At 29.0% G+C, this 17,718-nt stretch overlaps 2 protein-coding genes across 3 annotated transcripts; one reads left to right on the top strand and one right to left on the bottom strand.

Annotated features, from left to right (window-relative positions):
- Nucleotides 1-1,764: 1,764 nt before the first annotated feature.
- LOC123293227 (dual specificity mitogen-activated protein kinase kinase hemipterous-like) lies at nt 1,765-9,416 on the bottom strand. 2 transcript variants are annotated; one of them, XM_044873974.1, is made up of 8 exons: nt 9,252-9,416; nt 8,051-8,319; nt 6,929-7,336; nt 5,663-5,886; nt 5,415-5,585; nt 3,284-4,236; nt 2,749-2,938; nt 1,765-2,220 (listed from the first exon to the last, which is right to left on the bottom strand). In XM_044873974.1, exons 1-8 carry the CDS (start codon nt 9,400-9,402, stop codon nt 2,079-2,081), a joined length of 2,508 nt encoding a protein of 835 aa, XP_044729909.1. In that variant the 5' UTR covers nt 9,403-9,416; the 3' UTR covers nt 1,765-2,078. The 2 variants fall into 2 exon arrangements, with proteins under 2 accessions (XP_044729909.1, XP_044729910.1); XM_044873975.1 differs by having other exon boundaries at nt 3,284-4,215.
- Nucleotides 9,417-10,486: 1,070 nt separating this feature from the next.
- On the top strand, nt 10,487-16,663 carry LOC123292388 (ATP-binding cassette sub-family F member 1). The gene is made up of 8 exons (XM_044873023.1): nt 10,487-10,853; nt 11,335-12,346; nt 13,077-13,302; nt 13,374-13,606; nt 14,037-14,449; nt 14,907-15,085; nt 15,162-15,395; nt 16,351-16,663. The coding sequence occupies exons 1-8, from the start codon at nt 10,595-10,597 to the stop codon at nt 16,609-16,611; spliced, it is 2,817 nt and encodes a 938-aa protein (XP_044728958.1). The 5' UTR covers nt 10,487-10,594; the 3' UTR covers nt 16,612-16,663.
- Nucleotides 16,664-17,718: the final 1,055 nt, after the last annotated feature.

The raw sequence follows: 17,718 nt of genomic DNA, 5'->3' as shown, positions 1-17,718 counted from the left end.
CATATTTTATACGATATATCTTACTAGTATGTTAATTTTAATTATAAATTACATATTAAATATAAATTAAAATCTCACCTATTGCACAAAAAAAAATGACTAAAAAATATTCGGCTCGGATGAAGAAATTAAAAATACTGAAAAATTCTTCACACAAACAGTTAATAAATGTTCCCAATGAACAACATTTTTATATGCAAAAATGGAATTGAGAAAATATTGGTTGCAGTGGTGTGTGATTTATTTTATTGAATAATTTGTTTCTAAACAGTGGATTGTTTGTTCTTACCATAAACATAAAATGGTAAACATTCGTTCCAACAACGTTAGTATTGTCATAGAATATAGAACTAACAAAATCAGAATGGACACTCGTGTTAAATTTTGACGAAATAAAATAAAAAAACCACATCTCGATACCATTAAAATTACCTTCCCGGTAGTTTTTACATAATTCATGGACAAAACAGGCTATAATTTTGTTTATATACCTTCTATCGATACATTTTTGTATTATATAAATTTTTGAAAATATTTTATATTTCATTAAATTGAGAATGAATCCAGTTTTAAAAAATGTCGTATTTTGTTTCGATATAGGTATCAGCTGACGTTAAGATATCCAAACTTATAGTTTTAAAACATTCATTTTAAAACAGAAATTATCAAAGCATCCATTTTGATTTAAGTTTCTATTTTGTGGTCATGTTTACACTGATAAAATTTGCTTCAATGCTCTAACTGCTACCTCCCTATGTACGTCTAAGTTGTATGATTGTGAATGGCACTAAAGGCCACTGCGATAATTAATTGAAAAAAAAAAAGTTCGATTGATATATTGTCAAAATCAGTCTAAAAACCTAATACAGCAACTTTTCGGTTTTTGTACGAAAATTGTAATAGAGATCCAATTGAATTACTTGAATTTTCTGATTTTATGAGAATAATTCTTTGGAAAAATTTTCAAATTATTATGCACAATGGCCCGATAAAAAATTTATATATAAATTAGCAAATGGTAAAAAATAATTTTTGCTTTATATTATGCTTAACTGCAAAGGTAAAATCACCAAAATCCAGTCGATAAAAGAAATTTGCATTTGTATAAAATTTTCACATGATTTGTTTAAAAAATAAAAATAAAAACAAAGATATTTAAAATCAGAACGTGAAGTTTCCAACATATTTAAATAAATAAACATACGATTTCATAATTTTTTAATGACTATTTTCTCCTCTTCGGGATAAAATAACCAAATAGTTTTTGGTTTTTGCTTAATTGAGTTTTTATTTGATTCTAGTGAATTGTATCTGTTCTTCAATAAAAACCAAATTTGTATTACTATCTTGTACAGAACCCATTTGATTTTTCGTAACGGATTCAACTAAAAAGTGGATTTTTTGATACAAAAAAGGAGATTTTTTATATTTTTCATTATATTTCATAAGATAGATTTTGTCTTTAATAAGCAAAAATAGCGCGTTTGTAAACCATTTTGTTTATAGCTGTTTAAATCATTATATCTGAGTATTCAAGATATGGATATTTGAATCAATTCTAGAATAACAGACGTTAATTAATAATACTATTTTGCCGTATTGAAACTTTTGTGAAATCGAATTTAAATAGATACCATCTATTAGCTCAAGTGTTCGCCTTTTAAACCTTAACCGTATTTCTCCTTGGTGCTGCAGACTATATTGGGGATCAACTAAAAGACGGAAACTGAAAAAAAGTTGGTATAAGTATAAATTAATTCCTAGTTTTTTTTTGTCATAGTGCTGTTTAATCGTGCTTAAGCTTTTTTCTTGGCTATTGCACTTACTTGTTCCTATCTAAGGTGCTATTCCAAGCGAATTTTATTAAAATTGGTTGAAAAACATAAAAACTTTGAAATAATGAGTATGAAACCACGTTTTGAAGTGTTATATTAAAGAACAGATACAAAAACTTCACCAACTGAATCACTTTTGAAAATCGCATTTTCTTTTTTAAATATAATAAATAATTATTATGTAAAAACAATTAAAAAAATAAAAACAAAATAATAAATAAAGGGTTTATAAAATTAATTTCATTAATCATTATTACGAAACAGTCGACGTTGTGGTTCTGGTGTATAATGAAATCGAGCGCGAACATGTTGAGGTGACCCAGGTACTGAACTACTTTCTGTTAAACGTCTTGGTGGCGGTTGCGGTGGTGATGGTGAAATATACCTATCATAAATAAAAAATATATCAAGATTACAAACAAATTTTTGGAAAGCGGAGGAAATTGTCAATCGATGGTATATTAATTATATAAAAAAAAATATTCATTAAACAGTGCCAATAAGAAACGGACCGATTTATAAAAATAATTACACAAATACATACAAAAATTGACTAACCTTGAAATTAATTTGAAAAATTGAATAAAACATAGTCTACAGTACTTCTAGAATGATAATTTTTTTTTTAACCGAATAAAAATTCACCAGTAGCATTTATGATTAGCCCTTTGAAATAAATATACAAATAATTTTAAAAAAATTTACATTTGTGGCGTATAAGAAGTGTATGTGTAAATATCAATATTGTTAATTTGTAATATTTTTTTGACACCATAAAAATTTTAATCAATTTACGAATTTTGAAGTTACAGTGGCATAAGCTCTCTACATACTCATGTGCAAACATCAACCCTGGGCACATTACTCTGCTTATTTTAAGCAGTTTTTTAATAAAATTTATTAACATAATTACCTTCGTGATAAACTTGGTGAACCTGGGCAAGCTGAATCTAATAAAGCTCTTCGCATGGCCAAGGGACTCTGGCTAGAATCTCCACCTGCACTCTGTCCACGACTGAGCCGCGGGGGAGGATCTGGACTTTGATTTCGCCTTCTATCACCACTTAATTGCAATTTGATATATGACGCAAATCTTCGTTTACCTTATATTAGTAAATAAAAAGTATTATTTTATAGAAATGAAAGTTGCTATATTAGTAAATTAAAGGTGATATTATGAACACCTAAACCAAAAATTTTGTTGGTAGCATCAATATTTTTAAGTTTTACAAACTTAGGACTAAACTTAGTATACCTTGGTATATTTCATATATACTGATATAAAAATGTATAGCCTAAGCAGTGATTAGACGATAGCTTACATGTTCGTTTATAAACTAACGACTGAAAATGAATTACTAGATTTATTATAATCCGGTGACATACATTTTATTTTTAGTATTTGTATATATTCCTTGAAATATCGCATATATTAAAAAATATCTTACCTGGTTCATCCTTACTCACAGAGTCATTATCCGATTGACCTATTCCATAATTATTATAAAAATGCGTATGATAGTCACGATTATTTTGTTCTTTTTGCAGCTGACTTTGTTGGTGATAAAATCTTTGTAACACAATTGGACTAGTATTTCCTATATTATAATGTTGGGTTTGTGGTTCTATCGTTGGAATATTTTGATAACGTTTACGTGTTGGTATCGGCGATGCTATTGGTGTTTGCCAAAAACCATCACCACTAATATTTCTACGTTGTTGATACGGTGATGATGATAAACCATTACTACCAGTTCCTTCTGCATACCGGCGTTGCTGGAACGGTGAATAACGTCCATCTTGTGCTGTATTTATCGGTGGTGGTAAATTTGAATCAGTTATTCTACGTTGACTAAATGGTGAAAATCTACCACCAGAATCATGAAAATTTGGTGGCGATTGACTACTTCTATCTTGCTCGATTGTACGTCTTTGATGGAATGGTGAAAATCTCCCACTTAATAATGTATTTGTTTCTGGTGGTGATGAATTATTTCCAAAACGACTACGTTCTAAGTATGTATGCTTATCGGGAGGTGAATTATTTATCCGAGGCGATGGCATTCGATCCGGTGGAGATCTTTGTATAACACCAAAATGCCCATGATGATTTTGATGATTTGAAGACATTGGTAAAGCATTTGTTGTTCGTCCATGATGTGGTGGAGGTAATGCTGCAGGAATTTTATCAATTGGTGGTGATTTAAGGAATGTGCTGTTCGATTGTGTAGTTGTTGCACCGTTTGTAAGACCATTTGCTGCTGATGTTACTGTTGTGGTTCCATTTATTGGTAGACTTTTTAATGTATCTGATAATGTGCGTGAATGTGTTGAATTGATGTTACGACGTGATGTTGACGGACTAGGAGGACTTGTCAATCTAAGAAATACAGATAATAATCTGTCGAATTCATTCTTATTAATATGTTTGCATTTACAAAAAGCTATACAATTATGTCAATTTTTTTCCAAACCGTCTACCATATTAAGTACTTCAATCTGTTTAATAAATCATCCATCAGTTACGTCATATATTAAGATAAAAGGGAGAATACCAAAATTTAGATTGTTAACAATCAATGTAGTCTTAACAATGTTAAAACTAAAAATATCACTTTATTACAACATCATAACCTTACTAACATCTTGCAAAAAATGAAATCCAAATATACTTCATTTCCCGCCTCTTCCTCGAGCATTTCGCGTACAGATTCTAACTAGAACTGGTTTCCGTTACGAGATACATCTTGATAATTCAAATCTAAGAGTGGCCTCGATAATTACATTTTGTATAAAATCTAGATATCTCTGCCGATTCCATATAAGCAAGTTCGTCTTGAGAAAACTTGAGCGTTCTGAGTTTTCTTTAGGCCGATAGAATTATATAACTTTTTTTGCTTCTAACTGCGTGTGTCATCATAATGCATTTCTGTCATGAAACGGGTTACTTAGAACCTAGTGTACAAAGTGGATACTTAAAACCTAGATTTAAGAGTTATTTCAGATCTTAACGAAAATACTCATTTTGACTATCCTTATACCAATTAAAGAGTTTACGAATAATCAAAATGGATATTTTCGTTAAAATCTGAAATTCTTTCTTTCTTTCTTTCTACTTTGTACATGGAAGTAATAATTACGAATACTAAATTTCAAGTTTTCGAGAAAGCGGAATATTTTCAAATGTTTAATCTCAATATCCCGAGAAAGTAATTTTATTTTAAGGGAGTTTGCATTTTACTAAGGAAGATAACAAAAAATCCCTAAAATTTGATTGACGTAATCAATGGATGGTTTCATAGCAATTTGGCGTTAATAAGTATTACGATTTTTAACTTAATGCAACTTAATTTTAATAATTACTGGTGACAATAAATTTTCGTGTAAACTGTAAAAATATTACTAGTCTAAAAAAATTTGCAAATAATATAAAAATATTGCATTCTCAATCTACATAGAAAAAAAATTCTTAAAATTCTTTTAAAATATACATATAACAAGTGTATTTGAAAAAAAATACCTAAATAAGCAATAAGCCGAAAAAACAAAACAAAACACGAAACTAACCATGCAACCTACCTCCTGGCAGCCCCAGCCGGTGGAGTGTTTGTTTTTTGTGTATCACTTTCCTCCATAATAACTTTAGCAAACCATTCATCTACAGCCACATTTGCAATTTCATACTTCTTAAAAAAGGGATGCTCTAATAACTTTGGATATTTTGGTCTTTTTTGATAATTTTTTGTGAGACTAAAAAATATATAATGTTGAAAAGAAATTCTAAAACAGATCGAACTTATCTTAGAATCAAAATTTTATTCACTTACCAGCAAGCAACAAAAGATCTAAAATCTTCACTAAATCCCTTGTCATTAGGTAATGCAGGTGGATTTTCATGCAATATTCTACATACCACTTCAAATTCAGTTTTACAATCTTGATATGGAAATGCTCCGAGTGCTAGCTCTACTAATGTAATTCCTAACGACCAAACATCAGCTCGAATATCATAATCAGGTTTAGTTGGATCTGGTGGATCTATTCTTTCCGGCTACAGATAAAAGAAACGTTTCAAAAAAAAAAAAAAACATTAAAGAAAATTAGAATTAACTTCTAAATCGATGATAAAATTATTATTGCTAGATGAGGTATTTTATGGATACAGGCTTTTCCATGTCCCCCGCCCCGGGAGCCCCTTTTTAAATAAAATTTTACTTGCGCACAAAATTATTTCCTGTCGATACTTCAGATTAAATTTAAATTTAACACCCCGAGCGTTTGCTATATCAATTACTTCAAACAATCAAACTTGTCTTTAATTGATATACGTCAAATATGTATCTAAACCTAAGCGCATAAGTAAGTTGTTACTCTAAGGATATAAGTAAAGTTTGTTAAATAAATATTTATAACATTAACATAACCTAGATTGTGAACTATATTTTGATCGAGAACAGTGTTAGCAACCTCGGAGAGTGGTAGTATAGTTTCAACAAGCTAGTATAAGATATGAATAAAAATTTTGATCGACACTGTTATTTTTACTTTGCATTTCCACAATATTATTATAACCAGTGATTTTTTTATGGGCCCCCAAATTTAGTTTTGTACGGATCTTTTCTGCTCTACTTTCAGCCTTGTTAACAATATTTTAAAGGCTTGCTTGTATAACCTCGTAACTTATATAAGACTTAGATAAGAATACCAACTCGATAAATTTTTTAATTTAAATTTCAGTTACTACTCGTGGTTCTATTTTGGTAAAAGCAAAGATTTTTGATTAGTGAATTATTACCAAAAAAATCATCTTATTAACTTTAACCGTTTTCCGGTGATGAGCATACATCGCAAAACAGGCTTAAATTAAATATTTTATAAACAACTTTTAAAATATTTGATTTGAATAAGGAGCTTTAGTGATAATTTCTACCACAGACACACCAATTTAATACATCCCTACAGGATAAGAATAATTAAATTAAACGACACACGTTTGTGCAATATTATTAATCGTGTCTTACAAAACTTCCGTTGAACTTGGATTAACCTAAAAATCTCTACTCAAAAATTTGTAATGAAAAACATGTTCTTACCGCCATGTATGCAGCACACCCAGCACTCTTAGTTCTGGCTTTGGAATCAACTAAACGACCACTTATACCAAAATCACATAATTTCACATTGCCTTTTTCACCTAATAAAATGTTTGATGGTTTTACATCACGATGTATCAAGTCATGTTTTTCTTTCAGGTACGATAACGCTTTGACAGTAGCAACAGTTACTTTTCCCAATATCTCTTCGGGCATTGGAGTTTTCAGTCTTTTCAATAATTTATCAAAACATGTGGCCATAAGCTCCATACAAATCCACACTTCTGATTCCATAATAAAACAACCTAAACATTGTACAATATATGGACAGTCGTATGATTTGTACACAACATCTATATCCATTACGATTCTTTTATTTTCTTCGCTATTTCCAGTTCTGCGCATTTGCTACAATTAAAATAAGAGATTGTTTCTTGTTTATAAATAAATTGAAAACCACACACATTTATAATAATTCAATAATGAATACTGGGCGAATAATAACACTGAACGATAATGGTTTAAATTAATATAATTTAGTCAAATACCTAGAACTTTCCTAAGTATAAAATCCTATATAGTAGACAAAGATACTTATAAGGGCTTAAGTAAGAGAAGTGAGAAATTCACACCCTGGAATGCCAGAACATTTGACTGTAGTATAACATAAGCATTTTTATTTACAGTATTATTACAGATTATATTAAAGCTTCTTCTGGGCGAATATTCCAGACCTAGCATTGCGGTATACGACTGCAACTATAATCTCTGGGATACGAATTATGTACGTGCACAAAATGCATAAGATACGTAAGAGAAGGATGAATGATACAATATACGATTTTCATACAAACGACTTAATTCCACAAATAAAGTCGTATGTCGTCTTAGCAACCAAGGAACGTATGCGCAATTTATAAGAAATTATAGAAAATACTAGCATTTCAGCCTCTTCCATAAGTAGTTTATTATATCAATCTATGAGAACTGAAATGATACCAATAAAAAAAGAGTGTAAAAAGTTCGCATATATAAATATGTACATGTACTCTCTCTATTTGGTGGCCTCATTTCATTTTGAACAGGCTATGCAAGCAATATTGAAACATTTAAATAGCTTACTTTAACAGCAATTACTTCTCCACTAGGTTTATGTAACATTTTAACAACATGACCACAGGTCCCATTCCCAAGTTCTCCTAAATGTTCCATATCAGAAATATCTGTTTGATATTTAACACCATTTATTGTTAATATTCCACTTTGCTTCATAATTTCTTGTAATTTTTTATCTGTTTCGGCTGAATCCCGATTTCTTGGAGACATTTCATTTACAGGTAATATCATATGTTTACGGCTACGTGATGGAGTACCCAAGGACATTTCTAAAACTATACAAAATGTAAACAAAAATTAATTGATTTTAATATATTTATGATACTATCGAATATGAATATATGTATTCAAAAAAAAAAATTGATTATTATTATTTTTAAGGGTGTCTAAATTCGTATTTCATACACAAGCTAGTCTCCAACGTATCCTGAACCTCAGAATCAGATTAATTCAACGAAAGATACGCTGAGAGTGAGATATTGTGTGCGAATATCTTTGCCTTGCAAATAAATAAACAAATTTTTCAAAATTTATCCACACGATTGAATTTATCATAAAGGCATAAACCTTAAAAAAATGAATTACAAAATTCGGCACAAAAGCAATAAAAATGATAACATGATTTAATGTTATATTTTAAAAAGTTTTTTTAATTCTGATATTAATAATAAAATCGTTTTCTTTATAACAAATCACACTAAATAATATAAAAAAAATGATATTATTTAAAAACCATAAATTAGAAATTTCAAATACTATTTTAATAATTACTAAACAAAACAATTGATTTTATTAATATTTAATCAGGTAAATATTAATTAGAACATTATTATATAATAAAATTAAATAAAACTTCATTATAGCTCTAGTAATAATAAAAATTAAAATGAATTATTAAAAAAAAATATTATTATGAAAAATAATATAATTCGATTGATAATTTAACAAATATATTCAGATATTGAAGCATTCCCTTGTATCGAAATCATTTCATAAAATTATGGGTACAATAACACACCTGTCTCAATAACATTAATTAAAACATTCTAACTAATTTCTATAACAAATAAAACAAAAACAAAACGTTCATTAATTATTAAAATAATAAATAAACATTATTATTAATAAAATATTTTATAATTTTTTCATGTAAAGAAAGAAAACTAATTGGAGTTTTTATAACTTATCGTTAATTATGATTACTCACGGGCTCTAGGCCGGTGGGTAGAACTCGCATGCCGTGGACTATTTCGATGTTCCATTATTCCTATTGTTGGATCCCGTTCTCGAGATCTATTTTCAGCCTTAAGGCGCGCTTCCAATCCTTGTATTTTACTTTCTATAGTCGAAGAAGACATTTGTAGGCGGACAACACAACCTCTACTACAAAAGAAATTGCGTACATCAAAGTGTAATAACACCGACCTTATTTAAATCCGATATGTAATATAATCTGATAAAATATATAACTAAAGTACCATTCACATCGAAGATTTTCGATAGTCAATAATAATTTTAGTAATAATAACTTAACTCTATACTGTTGTATAAAAGTATATTCACTTATATTAAAGGAGAAATATAAATTGGAGTAGTGATGCGTTTTATTGAATTTACTTATACAGATATAATTTAAACAGAAACAATTAAAAATTACTAGACTACTTTAAAATTGTAAATTAAATAACCAAATTTTAATTCGAGCCACTAACAGCACACCAATCTTCTCATAATTTATTGATTTTTATAAAAGTTCAAAAACATTAATAGGTTTTTTACCAGATAAAGCAGCGTCGAACGGATGGTAATAAATATTTTATTTTTATTTACCACTAAGAAATATTTTATAGTAGGTGGCCCAATAACAGACTTAAGCATTGATTCTTAAGCGCTTTATCGAACAAAACATGCAGCGATTTAGCTCACCCACCATTTTTAATAACATGTAACATTATCAGATTTTAATCGAACATATGAGTTTATCTGTCTAACATTTCTTCTTTGATTTAATTTAATTCCTAGATAATTTCTAGATTTATAAAAATTTGAGTTCATTGTCGATTCTATTTATGGAAAATGCTAACCGTTATACCATTGGACAGCTATAATTAATTAATTAGGCTATACATAACAAAATACCAACATTATGTTGAATCAAATTTCTATTAAGACGTAAAGTACTACTTCTACACAATGTTTGAGTTGGGTTTTCTCAAAAGCTCAAAAATCACCTTTGCAGAATACTGTCAATTTTACGTTTGATAATATACATGTGAATCTGGCATAATTTTTATTATTTTTATTTGATTAAAAACATTTATTATATTATTATATATAAATATGTTTTTTAAAATAAATTTTTATTAAATAAGATAATTTTTCTGTATGTTTTCAACTTCCTAAAACATAGCTGTAAAATTAAAATATAGGTTTCACTTTCTTTTCACGTTCACACGTCAATTCTTTATAATATTCTAGACCACAAAATCACGAGTACAACCACGTTAGAGGTTGCACAATTTTGTCACATTTTTATATAGATAATACAGTATGTCAAAGAAAAAAGGAAATAAGAAAAATCAAGATTTTGATGATGATTTTGAAGAAAATTCAAAATCAAGTGTACATAGTAAAAATGAGGATGAAATAACCTCAAAAGGTGGAAAGGCTAAAATAAGTAAAAAATCGAAAGGTAAAGGTAAAAAAGATGACGATTGGAGCGATGATGAAGATACGAAAAAATCTAAAAAATCCTTACCAGAAAGTAACGACGTTGATACGAAATCGAATAAAAAATCAGCTAAGAAAGGTCAGTTTCCTATAACATATTGTTTAATTTTAACGGAACGGATTTATTCGCATGTGCCCTTGTGCACTGGTACGACGAGTGTTTTGGCCCTTGAGTTTATCCTCAGATTCACGAGTTCCCCATGCCTTTAGGGATGGTAAGTGGTGACACGCTGGACACACGGTTGCTTACGTTTGTTAGATAAAAATATTTGGGATCGCGCTTTTGCACTTTTGATTGCTTAAAAATTCGACTAGTGTATTTTATATTGAATTTTAGTGCAGACTGTGTAGATAGAAGTGCAGGCAACTAGTAGAACGTTTTGAGGGAGAGACTTTAAATGAAAGCCAAATTCATTTTGTGTAATATATAAACTTTTTAAATTTCAATTCTACCGAATTCTATTTCGTTAAATAACCTTTAAATGTACGCTAATTTAAAAAGTTTTATTTAAAAAATAATAATAACTAGGCACTGTTTTTCAAACAAAATTACTGTTTAGGTAAGGGTCGTCGAAAATCACTTAGTGATTCAGAAGATGGAATTGATGCTGATGAAAAATCAGTTACCAGTGGTGGAGCTGGTGATAAAAAATCAAAACCACAACCAGTAAACAAATCGACGAAAAAAACTAAAGGAAAAGGTAAAGGCAAAAAAGATGATTGGTCTGACAAAGATAGCGATGTAGAATTGAAAATACCTAAATCAGAAAGTGATGAAGATATTAATGTAAGAATCGTTTCAAAAAAAGACAAAGGAAAGAAAAAATCAAATAAGAAAATTGATTTCGAAGAAAGTGATAATGAGGAAGATGAAGTTATTACATCAAAAAAGAATGGCAAAGCAGGTTTTCAACTACTTGGAAATGATTCGGAAAGTGAAGATGATAATTCAAAATCATCTACAGAAAAGCCTCCAGCAAAGAAACCTACTGAAAACGACAAAAATAATAAAAAATCTAACAAGAAAATTTCAGATGTGAAGGAAGTTAGTAAAAAAGTAATGCTCTCAGAAGATGAAAAATCGGAAAATGAAGAAGAAATTGAAGAAGTAAAACCTGTTAATAAAAAAGATAAAAAATCGAATAAAAAAACAATCGAAACAAAAGTCGATAAGGTAGAACCACCTAAAGAATTACCCGAATCAATTGTTGAAACAGAAGTAAATGAAGTAGCTGAAAAATTAGTTGATTTGGACATTAGTAAAAAAGAATCTGAAATTGAAGTAGATAAAAAATTAACACATAAAGAAAAAAAGAAACTTAAAAAACAACAAGAGTACGAGAAACAAATGGAGACAATGATGAAAAAAGGTGGTCAAGGTCATTCGGAATTAGATAGTAATTTTACAGTATCACAATCACAAAAATCTGCTGGTCAAATGGCTGCTTTAGAGAATGCAGTTGATATTAAAATTGAAAATTTCAGTATTGCAGCGAAAGGAAACGATTTATTTGTAAATGCTAATTTACTTATTGCACATGGTCGGCGATATGGTCTTGTAGGACCAAACGGGTAAACATTTTTTATAAAGATAAGTTTAGTCACACCATCGATTTATATATAAACTAAGAGTCTAAATGGGCGAGCGGTCTACGCCGCTCGCCCATTGATCACAATTGATCACATAGTCGTCGCTTGGATAAGAACGAAGTAACCGACTCCACCCACATCAAAAATGTAATTGTAAATATGTTTGTAATGGAACAAATAATGATGTGGTAATGCATGTGTCACAAAAACGGAGGTTAAGCCCCCATTATTATTATATAAATAAACTAGACTGACCATGAAATCTGAAAAAAATTACTCCACCATGCTTATGGAGTGAATACAACCGTGTAAATATCCTTTGATAAATTTTTGACAAATTTTGTTATTGTAGGTATTCGTTTATTCATGATTGGTCATTATATTAGGCAAATTATGAGGCATAAAAATTATATTTCCCTGTTTTTCAGAAACGAATTTAGAAAGTTGTCGAAAAACAAATTTTTTGTATCTATACTAATTATATTAAAAGAAAACTTTGGATTCTTTGTTTTTTGTGTAATGGATAAACTCACAAACTGAAAGGACTGATTTTAAAAATTCTTTCACCAACATTATCATAAAGTAACATGAGCTGTATTTTATTTAAAATTAATTAGACTTCCGCACCAAAAAATTTAATAATGCATCCCAAGTTGTCAATTAGAAATAAATAACTAAATATATTTGAATAAAATAAAACTTAAAATTTTAGCCATGGTAAAACAACACTTTTGAGACACATTCAACAAAGAGCGTTTGCAATACCTCCAAATATTGATATACTTTATTGTGAGCAAGAAGTTGTAGCCGATGATTTTTCTGCAGTAGAATCTGTATTAAAAGCTGATGTTAAACGAACGACTTTACTTGAAGAATGTAAAAAACTTGAAGCACAAACGGAAAAAGGGAATTTGGAAGTACAAGATCGTTTGAATGAGGTATGAAATCAAAAAATCAAATTTTTTAAAGAATGAACGCTCGTTTAATTTGACTATTTGTCTTGGATAAGGTTTATGCTGAATTAAAAGCAATCGGTGCAGATTCAGCAGAACCACGAGCAAGAAGAATCTTAGCTGGTTTAGGTTTTTCAAAGGAAATGCAAGATCGTGCAACGAAAAATTTTTCTGGTGGTTGGAGAATGAGAGTTTCATTGGCAAGAGCCTTGTACATAGAACCTACTTTGCTATTGTTGGACGAACCTACAAATCATTTAGATTTAAATGCTGTAATTTGGCTTGATAAGTATGTATAGATTTAATATTATTATAAGTAACAATGTTGTTAATAATTTTATTGATATGATAAATTAACTCTGTCTCAACAACAATGTGCTCATTAAATAACTGAAGCAATTTTCAAATTTTTTACCAAGAATACCAAAACTTTTTAGAGCTCTTAAAATCTGTTAAAAATTGGAAATAAATATATTGAAATAATAAAAAAACAAAACTTTTAAAATAATTTATAAAAGGGAAGGGATTGCAGTAGTGAAAATTTTGTTTAATTATTCAGCTTTCGATATTTCAAAAACCGAAATCGAAAAATTTTATTCTTAGTTTTTACTTTCTTTTCTTTTTAGTTTAATTTTATTTTTACTTTCTATTCTTAGTACTTCATTAGAAGTTTGAGCTGTTTAATTGTTCTAATAATTTTTTGTTCTATGAAATTTCAGTTATTTACAAGGATGGAAAAAAACATTGCTAATTGTTTCTCACGATCAATCTTTCTTGGACAATGTATGTAATGAAATTATACATTTAGATCAACAAAAATTATATTACTACAAAGGTAATTATTCAATGTTTAAAAAAATGTATGTACAAAAGAAAAAAGAAATGATGAAAGAATATGAGAAACAAGAGAAACGTATCAAAGAATTAAAAGCACATGGTTCATCAAAGAAAGCTGCAGAGAAAAAACAAAAGGAGGCACTTACTAGAAAACAGGAAAAAAATCGTACAAAAATGCAAAAAGCAGATGATGATAATGGACCTACTGAATTATTACAACGACCTAAAGAGTATATTGTTAAGTTTTCGTTCCCTGATCCACCACCATTACAACCTCCAATTTTAGGTTTACACAGTAAGTATGACTAAATGCAAAAATTGAATATATTCTTTAAAAGAGATTGCTTTTTACCCGATTGTCCCTAGAGAAAGGTAATTTTTTTCGAAGGTTGGATTTTTTCCTAATTATTGTATACGCTCTACAAATTTTAAAGCCAATACTTCTTTAGCAAGAGGTCTGTCAAAAATTTTATGTTACGATTAAAGCGAAGTGAATCAATAAATGAATGGGGTGTTAAAAAGATTCGGTAATTTTGTTGCCTTGATACAGTGTGTCAAGAGTGCAAGATTACATAAAAAGAAAATGTGTACAAGAAACTACAAAATATTTTCTGAACACTTTATATAGACACACATAATACAGGTCACTCGAAATACAACCGATTTAGAAAGGCGTAGAAAGGAATTTCTATTTAGTTTATATAAATATCGGCAGTTTTTCTTAAATTTTTCTTGTATTTTCTCTTTTATAGATGTGAGTTTTAGTTATCCAGGTCAAAAACCATTATTTATTGACGTTGATTTCGGTATAGATTTAAGTTCACGTGTTGCAATTGTTGGACCTAATGGTGTTGGCAAATCAACATTTTTGAAACTTTTAACTGGAGATTTATTACCTAACCAGGGCGATTTAATTCGTAATCATCGCTTGGTAAGATAATTTAAACATGTAGTTATAAAACTTAAATATGAACAAAAAAATTGTATTACCACATATATTTTTATAGCGAATTGGGCGTTTTGATCAGCATTCTGGTGAGCATTTGACTGCAGAGGAAACTCCTTCAGAGTACTTAATGCGTTTATTTGATTTGCCATACGAAAAAGCTAGAAAACAATTGGGTACATTTGGATTATCAAGTCATGCACATACAATTAAAATGAAAGATCTATCGGGTGGTCAGAAAGCACGTGTAGCATTAGCTGAATTATGCTTAAATGCTCCAGATGTCGTTATCTTGGTAAGTCTATTTTGGTGAATTATATTAAAAGAGAAATGAGTGTAAGGCATACAAATGTGTCTCCCCTAAATGATATTAAAGGTCTTATATTCTTTGTGAAAAGCAGAGACAATATTTAAAAGTTTTTAAAGCTTTTATCAAAACTATAAAAGATAAAGATATAACGGATAAGTTCCAAATGTATAAGTGCTTTCGGGATGTGAATTTGATTTCTTGATATCAATTTCAGGGCGATCCGAATAATAATATTACGGATTGTGTGGAGTAATTTTTACTTTAAAATTCATTATTTTAGCTGTCTTATCTTAATCAGAAATTCAATGCAAATCCATACTTTTGGAGATTTTAAAATGTGATACTTGATATAGTCACTTATACAAGATGAATCGTTTTAATCTATAATGGGAACAATCTTATAGGGCATCTAAAATTGAACTTTGGCCTTCAAGATCAAGAGTCTAACATCGAAAAAAGTCTTAAATTGTAACAAGCGAGAAAATGTTTTTTAAAAAACTCCTCAGTCAGTTTTTATTATAAACACTTTCATGTATAGTTGGATTTTTACATTCAATTGTTTCCTTTCTATTAGATTTACGAAAAAATGTTTCAAGCTTAAGATATATTCTTTTTTTTTTTGAGGAACAACTTTCTGATTTAAAATATTTTAATCTCGTTATGAGATAAGAGCCCGAGATAACTTTTAGATAACCCTGAAGATCAATATATGCAAAATGTGTTTAATTACCCTCTTTGAACCCAACAATTTTTTTATTAATAAATTTTTCTACATTTTAGTTACCTTAGTAGATTTTTTCTCATACTATAGATTAAAATGACTCCACCCTGTTGGTGTCTAGGGGAAAATTTATTCTTAAGTAGTATTTACTTGACATATCACGAATGTGATTTTTAATTAATAATAAAACACTAACAACTTATGTTTACATTCTTTTAGGATGAACCTACAAATAATTTAGATATTGAATCAATTGATGCATTAGCTGATGCTATAAATGAATACAACGGTGGTGTAATTATTGTTTCCCACGACGAACGATTAATACGTGAGACTGAATGTAATTTATACATAATTGAAGATCAAACAATAAATGAAGTTGATGGTGACTTCGACGATTATAGAAAAGAATTGTTGGATAGTTTAGGTGAAATTATTAACAGTCCAAGTATAGCTGCAAATGCAGCTGTTTTACAATAAAAATCACGGTATAGATCAATTATATTATTTTTTTTATTGAATTATATTTACGAGCCTTCTTATTATACATAAAAACAATACTAATATTATTGTTAATAAATTTTTTTTAACGTTTTTCTTTCTTTTTGTAATTAAACGTATTTTTGTTCATCCTGCTTGTGTTCTACTTTATTTGTTTATTGTTTCCAAAGTTTACTTATACTTTACAGAAGTTACTTATTGCGTCCTGATTATTCAATTATTTGTGGTTATTTGATAAATCCGATTAACGATTTCTATAGTTTATATCACAATAATTCGAATTATAACACTGGCAAAATTGCCAAGGGATTTCTCATACGCATAAATTCATACAAGAATACGTATAAACGTAACTAACAAATTTAAAATTAATTTTTATTTAAATGAAAAAAATATTAAAATTATATCTTCTTGGGCAGAATTTGAGGAATAAAAATTAAACAGAACAAGGGAAAACAAACAATTGACTGAGTTAATTGTTGAAATACCATGCATAGTCAGTGTTGATTTCTTTATCACATAACACATACATAACTAATAAAGTATAGTACACATGTAAATGACTTTATAGGTTTCTGCATTACCGACCGACATTTAGTGTATAGTTTGTACACATATTATAAAATTTCCGCCTAATTGGCGCCCTCACGGGTAAACAGTGGTGTTTACGAAAAAATGTTTCAAACAAAAGTTTTTTAATTTTTGATAAGGAACATTTTTTACATTTAAACTTTTGTTCTATCTCTAACGGTTTACAAGATGGGTCCTACGGACCCAAGACCCAATTGTCCTATGATGCTCATTTACGAACTTGACATCACTTTTTACGTCCTGAGTACGCTGTAAAAATTTCAGCTCGATATCTTTTTTCGTTTTTGAGTTATCGTGACCACAGACGGACGGACAACCGGAAATGGACTAATTAGGTGATTCTATGAACACCTATGACAAAATTTTTTTCCTAGCATCATTATTTTTAAGCGTTACAAACTTGGGACTAAACTTAATATACTATGTATATTTCATATATGCATGGTATAATAAAATTACGAATTATAATTCGTTGAAAGAATTCATGTCATGAAT

This window comes from Chrysoperla carnea, chromosome 2 (assembly GCF_905475395.1).
Source record: "Chrysoperla carnea chromosome 2, inChrCarn1.1, whole genome shotgun sequence".
In the NCBI taxonomy this organism is placed as follows: domain Eukaryota; kingdom Metazoa; phylum Arthropoda; class Insecta; order Neuroptera; family Chrysopidae; genus Chrysoperla; species Chrysoperla carnea.
The sequence above is the reverse complement of the archived record's forward strand: the minus strand, read 5'-3'. Positions and strand labels throughout refer to the sequence as shown.